This window comes from Denticeps clupeoides, chromosome 2, assembly GCF_900700375.1.
Source record: "Denticeps clupeoides chromosome 2, fDenClu1.1, whole genome shotgun sequence".
NCBI classification, from domain to species: Eukaryota; Metazoa; Chordata; class Actinopteri; order Clupeiformes; family Denticipitidae; genus Denticeps; species Denticeps clupeoides.
Window position 1 is genome coordinate 18428619 of NC_041708.1, and position 14050 is coordinate 18442668.

General features: G+C 39.6%; 1 protein-coding gene across 3 annotated transcripts in view; it reads right to left on the reverse strand.

Moving 5' to 3' along the window:
- Positions 1–1314: 1314 nt before the first annotated feature.
- esamb (endothelial cell adhesion molecule b) overlaps positions 1315–14050 on the reverse strand; it is a 45302-nt gene continuing 32566 nt past the window's right edge. For 2 of the 3 annotated variants that reach the window (XM_028970554.1, XM_028970556.1), the window contains exons 3-8: positions 13600–13801; positions 13023–13178; positions 8339–8383; positions 5585–5707; positions 4738–4867; positions 1315–4143 (exon numbers count right to left, since the gene is read on the reverse strand). In XM_028970554.1, coding sequence (XP_028826387.1) covers positions 3789–4143; positions 4738–4867; positions 5585–5707; positions 8339–8383; positions 13023–13178; positions 13600–13801 — 1011 coding nt within the window. In that variant the 3' untranslated portion in view covers positions 1315–3788. The remainder of the gene's footprint in view (positions 4144–4737; positions 4868–5584; positions 5708–8338; positions 8384–13022; positions 13179–13599; positions 13802–14050) is intronic. The other variant, XM_028970555.1, reaches the window with a different exon arrangement.

Genomic DNA, 14050 nt, shown 5'->3' on the forward strand with positions numbered 1-14050 from the left:
CCCGTCTACCCCGAAATAGTTCACATCAGGGAGAAACAACTTCGACATCAGAGCGACAGAAAACAGATTTTATAGTCACACTGTTAAACCTTCATAAAGTGAACGCTCCTTCAACTTTTGAAACAAAGCATTTCTGACCGTTCATGCAATATCAGAAAAAGGAATCATTAAACACACAGATAATATACTGAAACAAAAATGGAGAGCTCTTACCTAAACACGACATTATAACCAAAGCAGTAAGGATTAGACAAGCATGTGCCATTGAGCATTTGAGCTTCAGCGTTCCTCAGTGGCAACAGAATTACACTGACTGCCTTGCAGGTTGGGGGAGAGGCAGGTGTGGCCATAACAAAACAGTCTGAGCGTAATCTGAAATGGTCATTACCCGGTTTGGTTGTTCAGAATATACACACAGACACGCACAGTATAAAAGAATATTAGAAAACATACAAATCACAAACATCAGAAATTATACTATAGTGCTCATATAGATTTGGAACGTTTGGATTAAAAAAATGCTAAATTATGGAAATGAATACATTATGACTGCTCTAGAAAAAAACAACAACAGATGTATACATAAACTGGGTGAAAGAAAACAATCCATTTCAGATACACAGTTTTGGCATTGCAGTTGTACTTCCAGGCACCACAAATTACCAGACCAATACCATCCCTACAGTGAAGCATGGTGGTGGCAGAATCATGCTGTGGGGAGGTTTTTCAGTTGCAGGAACCGGGAGACTCCAGTCGTGGCTAAAAGTTTTGAGAATGACACAAATCCTGGTTTTCACAAAGTTTGCTGCTTCAGTGTTTTTTAGATCTTTTTGTCAGTTGCTTTAGTGGTGTATTGATGTATAATTTCAAGCATTTTATAAGTTTCAAAGGCTTTTATTGAAAATTACATCAGTGAAAGTGAAGTGGTTGTCATTGTGAAACACTGCAGCACAGCACACGGTGCACAACAAAATGTGTCCTCTGCTTTAAACCATCACCCTTGGTGAGCAGTGGGCAGCCGTGGATGGTAGTAGAGACGCTATGTGGATGGTACTTGGTGCTCAGCGGCACCTTGGTGGGGCCACTTCCTTAACTGCTAGGCCACCACTGCCCCATGTAATGAAAATGTAATGAAATTAATTAAATGTAAATGAAGTGCTTTGACTGGCACACATATAACCTCTTGCCTTCTGCCAATCTAGGCCCTGTACTGTACTTCTGAATGTTTCTCAGGACAGATTGCATTGTTAAACTTCCCTGTATTTGTCCATAAATTGTAATAATACATAAAAGCAACACAACCTTTTATAATAACATAACTTTATTGAACAAATGTTTAATGAGTGAAGGCCATTGATAACAAAATATGTGAAGTGTAATATATAATAAATACTGATATCTTTCATTGGCAATAACCTCAAAATTGCTATAATGACCAGATGGATTTTGTTCCATTCTACACACACACACACACACACACACACACACACACACACACACACACAAGAAAATAATAAAGTAAAATGAATGGTAAAAGAACCCAGCGAAACAGTCCATGTCACTTTGCAATAAAGTTGTGAAAACCCACAGATTAACAATCTGCCTGTGCTATGTGCAAGATATGATCCTGATTAATGTATTGGGTACGTTAAATACAGTACAGAAGATAGGTAGAAACATTTGGTAGAAGCCCATGTGGGAAATCGGCAGCCAGTGTGGCTCAGAATGTACTAGTCCTGAAGTGCTGTTCTGTGGTGTCTCCATTAACATCTCCTTAAATGTTTCAAAGGCAAAAGACAACCGTTTTGAAAAGGAAAGTCAGCTGGTGTGATGAGAGCCCACAACTTCCCATGATGCAGGGGGAAAATAAAAAGTCTAAAATGTTCTGGCAACTCACTACACTTGACCTACATCTGACCACAGAGCATTAAATTTGAAACAGGCCTCAATGCTCAGAGGCTCCCTGACTGGTGATTCCAGCAAACTCAACACTTTCATCTGAAGTATACATGAACGGTGCTCACTTCTGTGATCCTGCGTGTGAATTCTTTATATGTTATGCAAACGTTTGCAACTCTGCAAAACAAGTGCCCCGTTTCATCTAGAAAAGTCTTTTAAAATGTTCTCCATTCCCCAGCTGCCAGACCAACAATGCAGTTTTAAGAGACCAAAATCAAACCAGACACTAATTTATAACAAAAAGAATGTTTTAATGAATACCTGCCTACATATCACGATCTGTCTCCTGATAGGAAACCAATAACATGGCAAAACCATATTTTACCCAATGCTATCAAATACAATAAGGTAAAGCTACAGAAAATGAATTAAGATTTCAACAAATACAAGAACACGTCTCACTCCCAGTCTGGATGTTCACTGCATGGAGTACGTTCTCTGTCCACCAATCAGTAGAAGTTTCTTTTACCATATCTATCCAGTACAAAGTCACAGAGAGAATGAAGCCATTCCCAGGAATCGATGTGCATAGGCAGCAAAAAGCCCTGGAATGTCCATCACAAATCAGCAATCAGCAATATTGGGAAGATTACTTTGTAATTTGTTACAATTACAGGTTACCCTATTTGTAAATGTAATAGTACTGCAACTTTTGCAACTACTATAATAAAGTAATGCAAACAATTACAGTTGATAATTTTTTCATTAATTTGTATATTATGAATGAATATTCTTAACGGTTAACCAACTTGAAATTTTGTAATCTGGCTGTGTTTACCTTATATAGCAGTATTAAGCACTGAATACTGTCAAACCTCTTTCAGTATATGAATTTACATCATTATAATTGATCAGTTTAGTAAAGATCAAATAATAACAGCCACCAGAAGGTCAGGCTTCAGACTTGATCATTCAGTTATAAAACACTGCTAAATCAAACATTTAACATTCAAGAGCACTGAATAATGTGAAGAACTTTATGGCTGGTGGAGGATTCTCCCCTCTTCTTCACCTCCGTCCCAGTAAACCGGTCACTGTCAAAACACCTGGCCGGCCTGTAGCATCCAACGTTTTTTCACCAGAATATATTTATGAATAATGGACACAACTGTTCAAAGTGAAATTTAGATTTGAGATTCAGATTTAAAGAACACTCACAGTGATGAGGAGCAAGAAATGGGTCAATAAAATACTGTCGCAGCAGTGGCTGTGGGCGGTGAAGCAAGACTTGACCAAGCTGGCAATCATAATTAACTGATGGAACAATGTTTAATTTTTTTTTTCGATTTTAAAAGTTTAACCACCAACATTCATGCTATTTCAACAGTTCACATTTCAACATGGACCATTCAAGGTTTTGAATAATAATAATAATAATAATAATAATAATAATAATAATAAAGTTTACAAAGTGTTTTGTTTACCCTTTAAGGCCTTTAGAGCTGTTCTATTCATGACAATGAGTGCCAGCCACATTTCCATAATACAAACCCCGTTCCCATCTGACATGCTTATATTTGCTGTGGTCATCACAAAAACATTGCACATTTTAGTGATATTACACAAGTACTACTGCTACACAGCATTTGGAATTTTTGGAATTTTTTGGAAAAGAAATAAATAATAATAAAAAGAAATTTGTAGAAAGACACTGCAGAGTTCACAGATATGCTGTATAGAAAACTATACACATTAATTCATCTTCGGTACAAAAGACCACAGCATGTGCTAGAACACTGCTGCTTTCTGCTGCTTCCTGCAGCATGTAGTCATGGATTTGCAGCGAACCCAGCTTCACACTGGTTGGTGTATTCAGTGTCGAGTCAGTGCTACACCAGTGACCCTGCTTGATGGTGTGCAGGCACAAGGATCGGCAGGGCCCCTAAGCGTGCCATGCTAGCATGGATTCGTGGGGTTCGAGGCGTTTGTGGTTGTGCACCATCAGTCCTGGGGGAACGGGGTGAATGCCTGGTGGCATTGTAGCCTGGAAGACCCTGCAGCGGGTCAGTCACAGCAGGGTCAGGGGCGGGGCTGAAGCTGTAGTGGTTATTGAGGTGCTGTTGGAGAACAGGGTGAGGGGTCGGGCTCATGGTGATGGACGACAGCGTACCATTCTTTGAGATGATGTCCGAACCGGTCCCACTTTTGGCCCAGGAAACGCGCTTTGGGGCCTGAGCATCCTCCCTGAGAGTGAAAGAATCAGATTTTTGGTGTTTTATTATCAGGGGTGTGAATGCTCCAGGGTGTGAATGAATGACTGGAGCTTTTTTTTCCGTTATATTTCAATTCATTCTATTGTTTGAAAATGCAGTAGGCAGAAGTTTACATTAATTTGGCCCAACCCCTTTCTAATAGTATAATTACTTTAAAATAATTATTTTATCAACTAAATAATATGTTTTTTTAGCCCGGCATACCTTAAAACTTGAAGCCAGTTAAGTAATTAAAGATAAACTCCATCTGTCATGAAACTGGAATATGATCAGGATAGATAGATTGGCCAGGATATTAAAAGCACCTGCATCAGTTTGAGCAGGTCCAACACATAACAGCTCTGATCACCAAGGCACAAAAGTGTTCAGGTACCAAGCAGAATCCAGTCTTTTCCCCCCAAGCATTATCATGACTAGTACTGAGAGTTCCAGTGAAGACCTAGTCATTTGGTCTTAATCATTTAGACCCTTAATCATTTCGTCCAGCTTCCCATACATGTACACAACACATCCCACACGATGCAAACATGCAACAATGGTAATAATGTGAGTGTTCCTTTCTCACTTGATCTCATTGGCTATTTCCTCCTCTGTGTCATGTTGCCTTCTAAGGATGAAGAGAAGGAAGAGAACAATGGCCACAAGGCCAACAACTGAGCCAACGGCGGCTCCGGCAATCATCCCTGCACTGGTGGCTGCAGAGGGAGAACACACACACATGGTCAGACCTCTGGATGTACAGTCTGCTCAAGGAAGGAGTAGAGAAGAATTACTGGCATAAAAACAAACACCATAACCCACATAAATGTTAAAATGACCATTATAGTGTGTTCAAACAAAATTTATTTTTACTTTTTACAGTACATTTTCATGTGTCGGGCAAGTTAACATGTTATTATCAAATTTACACCAATAATTCTGTTTTTTTTTTTTAATTGTTGTTTGATTATTTCTATTATGAAAGTCTGGCTCAATATATACATACAAATAAACCTTGGAGCAAAATTCTGTGTTTAGTTAAGGTGACCAGACCTTTAGTCTTTTTATGACCTTAAGGTTGCTGTCTGACCCCCTACCCATTTTACTTTAGTTTGAACGTTTTGAGCATTTGTTTTGTTTTTATTTTATTTTTGTGCACTGGAAAATTGCACCACAATTAAATTGCACCAAAAATGTTATTGTATGAGGTCTTAATGTTACAATGACAAAATGAAAGAAAAAAAAATTAAGAATTTATCACTGAATGATATGCACAACAATACAATTGATTGCAATTAATCACAGACACTCGATAAACAGTCAGCACTAGTTATAGCACGTACATACAGTATGTTGTAAAACTGTGAAAGACGATTAGAAGGTCCCAAGCTGAAGTGACCGCAGTACTGACAGCTGATGTTCCTGATACTCACGAGCTGAGACATCCAGGTTGATGTAGCAACTCTCTGATCCAGCAGTGTTGCTGGCCCTGCACACATACTTGCCAGACATGCTTTTGGTGAGGTTACTCAGCCTGAGGGTGCCCTGTCTCTCATCTGTGAAAATGGTGAAACAAAAAAGAAGCTGCAAGACAGTAATGTTGCAAATAATCCATATCAATTTTACAGTCTGACCCTGCTAACAGGTCAACCAGGGGTGAGGGAACAAAAGGTCATGGAGAGGGAGAGCCATCGTTGTGTTTACTGTTCCACTCATGGCCTGCCAATTAAAAAACACAAAATGTTGATCATCCTCTCCTATCACCTCTTGAGGTACAGAGTGACATAGCTAGATAGTGAGAACACTGTATTTCAAAACGCACCGTTAATGAACTTAAATGCTGAATTTAAAATAATTTTGTGCTCAAGCAGCATTGTTTTAATGTAAAATACCTAGCTAAAGCAATCAGTCTATGGCCTAAGTCAGTTTTATTTATACAATTTCAATAAATAATTGAAAAAATCTGCTTAAAATTAATTCAATAGTCAAACAGACATTTTTGCCTTTTCTGATTGAAATCTTATCTTACATCAGTAAGTGTTCAAATCCATGACTCCCTGATTGTTAACTCAAGGACTCCATTTGCATCAGTGTTTCTTTTATTTCTGCTTATTTCCGGTAGACAGGGAGGCTGTAAACAATGCAACCTATGATATTATCATCATAAAACCTGTCAATCTGTCAGAATTTGAAATCGATGAAGAAGAAAAAGTAGCAGCATAGAACTAGGCTCTATGTTGCCTGCTGCAAACTTGAGCAATAAACCGCAACATACAGTGATGACAATTTGTTTGAAAATAATATAATGTACTGTGTCTCAATAGATTACGCTGTTATCTTTTCAACTGCTTTCCACTTTAAAAAACAGCCTGCTCGTGAACTGCGGCAGATTATTCCAAGTAGAGCTTAGAAATGTGGTGATTCCTGACCTTCAAAGCAGTCTGCCAGTCAAACAATATTCTAAATCTGTGCCAGTTTGCTATCTGTATTACCGCAAAGATTGGAACACTTGTCTTTTTTTTTTTTTATGCATTTATTTTCAACACGTGGAATAAGCACAAAATAAAAAAAACACAAGCCTACAGTTGAGTTATCTCAATCTTCTCAAGAAAACAACAGGCAGTCAGATGCTTTCACATGCATTCAAGATGCTCCCAATTTCTCCCCTATTTATTTATTTAAAGCTGTGATTAAAGTGCTGGCACAGACTCTGGCAGAATGTTTTTTCATTTTGCACCATCTGCTTCTGTGCTGCCGACCTCAGAAAGACCAGGGGTGCAAACTGGCCTATGAGGGGCCATTCAGGGTCTAAGCCATACTAGTTTATATTTAGTGGTTTACAGGATGCAAACAGATGCATGTTTTCCTCATTCTGCTTTCTTCGTCATGCACATGAATGGTAATTTTCAGATTTCACTAATGTCCTTAAACTGTTGACTAAAAACTGTTTTCTAAAATCCACACAAATGTATATATTAATTTTAAAATAAATGGTGCTGAAGGTTCGACAATGTCTTAAGTAGACAAGGCCAATGTCTATTAACATGATACACACCACAGAAGGGGGACTACGTTGACATTCTTCAACAGAAGACGGCTGAAACTTGGACATTAACTGGGTGTTGTAATGGGACAATGATCAAACCTGGCTGTAGAATTGATAAAGCAGCGTATCATGAAACTTTGACCAGGGTGTCTGAAAATCTAAGGAGCCAGCTTCCTGGCAGGAAACAAACTCATTTAAGGGAACAAATTTCAAATATCCAAATTCAACCCAAAATTTGTTTGTATATATTTAGGATTATGTCAGCACACAGCAGTGGTTTGGAAGGCTTTCCTTGTTTGGAGATATTTGGTTCAGTTGATCTAATCAGCCTGCAATGTAGAAGTGTACATTGTTGTCTGAATTCAACATGTGGAGTTAGTTTTTTATTCTGCACATATAAAAGATTTCAACTGGAAATGCATATTTTGTTCAGTCCTGTTGCACATTGTTGTATTGGTGACATACTAAAAGAGGGCACGTAAACACTGCCATATGCTTGCAAGGTGAAAAGGTGACTTCAGGCTTAATGGCAGAGAGGATAATGTTATGAGTACAGGGGTTTAATGCACATGATAAACAGAAATATGGTCACCAGCCGCCACAGAGAGAAAGGAAATCAATCTCACGGAACCTCCACTGCCTGAGGTCTGTGTTTAATCCAGGCTTTGTTGATACAGTAGAGATATTGAATAGTAATGAGGGTATCAGAGCAGATTGGAATGGTACTGATGTTCGTAACTGCTGAGAGGGTGGATTGTTGAGTGTAGCTGTCTGGGGTGTGTTGGGAATGAATAGGATGTTGTACATAGGAAAACTATTCTGCATATCTGATAATAATCATCTACATCTATGGTTCTCTTATAGGCACATGGATTTGTGGGAGAAGGTTCAGTTCTCAGTTGAGCCATGCCAAAAATGTACCACTCTATCCCTCAAAACATCAGCAGAGAGCAGAAGATCCCCTCCCAAAAAATTAACCAGCATCTCCTCAAACATGGCAGAGGGAGAATTTAGACTTTTTGGCTTTCTGCATCAGCTTGGATGTAGTGTGGCTCAAAGAGCAGGCATACGAGGAGAGGTTACTGTGCCTACGGGAACGTGGGTTTAACAGGGAAACAGGGATGGAAGCTTCAACCCTTACCCAGGTACCCGAGCACAAGCAGGGGCTGAGGACAGGCTCTCCAGGCTGTGAGCAGCAGACAATGGCAGAGACAGGACAGGGCAACAGATATGATAATGAAAGATTCCATGTACACACAGACAACCTAATATAGCTTCCCATTTCCAAGAACCTCTCCATCAGACAGGAATCACATCACACGTGATCAAGGATCAGGGAGGGAAGACTGTGGCTCAGCCAGTAAGCTATGAGCCAGCTTGAGACCAGCCAATGAGGTTTAAAGGCATGTAGGGTAAACAGCTGGTAGGTGGAATCAGCAACATGCATTCTTATCTGAGCCATACATCCAAAAGATCCCTAAAAAAAAAAAAAAATTCATCTCCGGTACATCATCCAAAACATTGTCATCATCCTTCAAGATGGTTTGAAAGGAGAACTACAATAAAACTGGATTAACAGAGAACAGACTACACAAGACAAAGCACCAGACAGAACTGTAGAAAATGACATTCCAACCCAAAACATAGGAAGTCAGACAGATTCTGAGCTGCTCAGTATGGTGCTAAGAGCACAACTGTGGATTAGTTCAGGAAACTGGCATTACAGTCAAATGTCAAAAATAGTTCCTGCCAACTGATTACTGGTATCCCACTCAGAAATAAAATATAATCCAGTACACTCAAATACATAACAATATACTACAATCTACTTACAAATGTCAGTGTGCAGATATTTATCCAGTATATACATGCACAATGCAAGTTAAAATAGTAATATATATTGTTATATGTGAAATATGTCACTGCTCTAAAAAAATAAGGAAACACATACATTCAATTGGGGAAAAAAACAATGCTGGTTTATTAATAAAATAGTGATTTATAATTAATAATTGTGCTGATATATTTATTAATAGTGTGCAACCTTTGTAGGGTCCAGGTATGGCCTCATGCTACTAGGGTCAGACACTGACCCTAGTCAAATGCAAAACTACTGAAAAGCAGTTAAAAAAGATGAGGAGCTCAAATCTGTCTGTGGCCTCCACCTACAAAACAAACCCTGTTCACTCTAAGACAAATAAAGTTTTTTGAATTGCCATTAACACCAAAAAAGCTGACGCTGATTTACAACCCTTTTTTACAACCCCTTCTGCTACTCAACTGACCAGATGAATATCCTAGAAGTATACCTAATTTTTGACAGCGTATTATAAAAAGCACAGTAGTGTGTAAACGGTTTAAGCAGGTGTGAAAAATGCTCTAAAATAAAAATGGTTTTAAAAACTGAAAACTGTTAAACGTTTATTTTCATCAGTTAAAAAATGCAGTGAACAAACAGAGGAGAAATTGACATCAAATCAATATTTGGTGTGACCACCCATAACCTTCAAAAGAGCATCAGTGTATACTTGAATTATACCTAGCACTGGCTCCTAGAACGTCTCCATTCCTGGTAGGCTAGCTGAAATAGTTTAGCCTAATTGTTGGGTTGTTGTGTACTTCAACTGACTTGTTAGTTCCACTGTTAGTTTGTTTGTTCATGGCTTCACTGATATTACTGTTAATTATTGTCAATTGGACTGACTCAGGTAATCAGGGTGTGAAGAGTGTGGTAGTAGCCTAGTGGGTAACACACTTGCCTATGAACCAGTAGACCCGGGTTCAAATCCCACTTACTACCATTGTGTCCCTGAGCAAGACACTTAACCCTGAGTTGCTCCAGGGGGACTGTCCCTGTAACTACTGATTGTAAGTCGCTCTGGATGTAAATGAATTGAATGGATGTGGCATTCACCCTAACAGAAGATAAAAGGACCAGCTACAACATTGCTTGAATAACTGCTTTACTAGGTGTATTGTATCCTAAAAATGTGTTTCATATAGCCCACAGATAAAGAAGATACACCCCTCATTTCAAATGGGGAAACCGCAGGAAGCTCTCACAGCCTCTTCTATCCCCAAGGCTCTCCACAGTGGTCCATGGTGCTTTATGGAACTTAATGGAACAGTTTTCATTCCAGACCACTGACGTCATCTCTGAGTTGGTATCTCTTCACTCTTTTGACTTTTTGGCGCTCATCGAGAGAACACTGCTAGCCCGGCTGCACTTGCCTCTGCCTGCTCACACTCTCCTCGCACTACTGGCATCTCTCAAAACAATGTCATTTCAGGAAACAATATATTCCTGAGTCTAACGTCTCTTCCATCAAATACCACTCTGTCACTGTTACACATCAAAATAAACACATCATCTCAACTACAACTTTCAAGAAACATTCAAGAGTTGGATATCCTCCTGGGCTTGATCTCCTCGATAACTTCAACATCCCTAATGACATGATGCATTCTAGTGGATTTAAGATATTCCTGTCACCCTTTGACTTTCTCCAGCCCTTTTCAGAACAGTCTACAATCATTTCTTAGGAATCTCAGCTCTGTTTCTCTACCTTATCTCTCTTCCACAGCCCTTGCTTCCATAGCAACCCCTACCAAGTCAAGACCCTCAACTGTGGTTTTACTACCTTTTCATCACTCCCCAAAGCCATTACTGCCCCTGCTTGCTCTCCTCTCTCACCAGAGGACTTTTCCACCTTGATTACAAGATATTTCCCTCCAATCACACCCAACTTCCTGACTTCTCACCACTCTGTGACACTACAGACCAGTATATCTTCTGCTATTTCTTTCCAGTCCTGGAACAAGAGGATGATTATAATAAGCTCAATTAATTTCTGTCCTAGCCCTGAGTCTGCATATCCCACTGAAACTGCAGTACTAGCCCGGTCAGAGGAAACACTAACTCTTATCTTCAAGGTGAATAATGTACCTGCTCCTTCTTGTCTTTATTTCTCAGCATTGAAGATACCATTAATACTGTCTCCAACTCCATTTATAAAAATGCTGCCCCATGGAACCTCCACCATGATTCAATGTTGTCTGTAGGCACACAAAAATTGTATCTCTCTCCAGGCATCTGGCAAACAAACTGCCTTCTGCTGCAGCCAAATAATTAAAAATTCAAATCATCAGTCCAGAGCACCTGCAGCCATTTTTCTGAACCCCAGGTCCTACTTATTCATGCACAGTTGAGTCGCTTGACCTTGTTTCCATGTTGGACGTATGTTGGACCAGTAGCATTATAATGAACATGCAATGTACATCATGACACTGCACTAAACAGCTACTCTGCATAGCACAGTACCTCCAAACATTGACAGATGATCTATATTATACTTTGGACTTTTCCACCACTACAGTTGTAGGACTTTTTCTCTTCTTGGGCAAATCCTCACAAACCCTGCACTGACACCAATTTCAGGCTTACTGTACCCTTTCTTTTTTTCTGTCTCTCCTAGAGTTTTTTTTCTTGTGTGGAGTTTTTGGGGCAGTGGTGGCCTATTGGGTAAGGAAGCTGACTCATAATCAGAAGATTGCTGGTTCGAATCCCAAGCCGCCAAGGTGCCACTGAGCAAAGCACCATCCACACACTCTCCACGGGCGCTTGTAATGGCTGCCCATTGCTTCCTCAAGTGATAGTTAAACGCAGAGACCACGTTAACTGTGTGCTGTGCTGTGGTGTGTCACATGTGACAACTAATGACTTTCACTTTTTCCTTGTGTGCAGAAGGGTCAAGTGCGGGGGGTGTCAACTGTAGGGCCTGTCAAAGCCCATTGAGACATATTGTATGTGATTATGGGCTATATAAGAAATAAATGTTGCTGATGTTGCATGGCCTTTTGGCTGCAATTCTTCCATGAAGACCTATTCTGGTCCTAATTCTCCGGACAGTACATGTGTGTTCCTGGGCTCTGCTGGTTTCTGCCAGTTCTGAACACATGGCACTGCAGGCCATGTGCAATACACTTTGTGTTTTTATTTTACTTGGCATCCACTGAGGGTACAATACGTTTCTTTGTGTTCCTTCAAAAGAAACCCCAGACTGATTTGAAATCTGTGCCTGTGAAAGACCTTGCTGACACAGTATAACTACCTTGTATCTTGTTGCTGCATTCAGTCTTGCCATGGTGTCGTGAAACTATCATCTACAACCTCACTTTGGTAGCAGAGTTTAGTGGTTTTGTGAGTTTTAAGTCTCCTACACAGATGTTTCTCCTTCAGTAAATGACCGGGTTTCAACTCATGTTGATGATCATTAGCACATGTTTGGTATAACTGACTGATCATACACCTGAATATAATCCCACTAAAACCCTGCCTTTGTGTAAGTGTACCTATAAGAAATGATGCTTGTTTAAAGGCAAAGGGTAGTAAAACAAAAACATTCCATCTGTTTGTGTCTTCCTGTAAACTGGATTGGAAAAAATTGTAGCTTCATGTCACACAAAATGAGTATTAAATGTAAATAAGTCAGTAGCTCATTTAGTAGTCAGTGATGGATTTGTCGATGGATTTTTAAAATTTTCAGAGACGATATATTTCTAACTATTTTTTTTTACAAATGTTTGTAAAAAATGCAAATAATTGTGGTGTAATAGTAACATATTAACACGTACAGTAATATACAGTAAATAAATACAAATAAACCAAAAAATGACTTTGGGATTAAAAATCCTGGCATATAAAATTGATGTGACCAGGTCATATCTAATAAAATGATTAATGAACTAATTAACTTGTGTTGAAATGCGTTTGAAATAATGTTGGTGAAGGCACATAGAAGTGTTTGGAAATGAACGATACTCACTCTGCATGGGAGAGAAGTACACTTCAGAAGCTGGGGCTGCTTTGGTCCACTTGTACTGTGGGACAGGTTTGCCCATCTGAGACTTGCAGCTCAGGGTGACGTTCCCTTTGAGCACTGGCCGGCCTGTCATACTGCATTCAGGAGTGGATGGAGGAACTGAAAAAGAGACAGAGACAGACGCTGAGGTAGCTCTGGAAGCACAAAGGGATGAAAAGTTAATCTTCACAGTGATACTGCCCATGGCACAAAAATGATGAAGTACCATGCTGGTCGGCTCATTGCACAAATGGGCTGCATGTCATCTGCAAAGACTGGGCATGGTAAAAACAGGGCTGGTGTTGGTGGCATTTTAAATGACCGCTCTGACAATACACAAAAAGTACTACTTTTTCAGCCTGTGTCACAGTTTTGACTATAATCAAGTGAAATTTCAAGCTACAAACTTAACATTTAAATTCTAGATAGGGAAGTGTCTTCCAAAACAACAACAAATCCAGATTCCTTTTGGAGGGTCTCATATCATCAGTGTAATATGGAGGTCAACACTGGATCAGATGGGTGTAGCTGTGTGTCCTACCCTTTACATTGAGACTCAGTTCCCCAGACAGTCCTGGTGCTCCGGGGATGATGACATTGCACAAGTAGCGGCCGGAGTCCGACTCCTGAGTGTTGTTGATGTAGATGGAGAGGTTGGTGGATGGCATGGAGAGGGTGAAGCCCACGCGCTTCCTGAACTCAGGACTCCCCATCCCAATCTGGCCTGAACTGTAAGAGATGATCTGACCACAAACATGACATATGTTTTAGAATGCTAGTGGTGGTGGTAGTAGTTGAAGTTTTATATATAATTCACAATTAATCATAACCAACAGAAACCATTAAAGGAGAACATTTTCATTTATGATTTATGATATATCATACATGATTTAGAGGACTAGCTCTGGCCTCAGTTAAAAACTAGTGATAACATTCTAAATTCTAGTTATTTTGTAGCATAGCATTGTTATTAGAAGAATTTTAGTCACTTT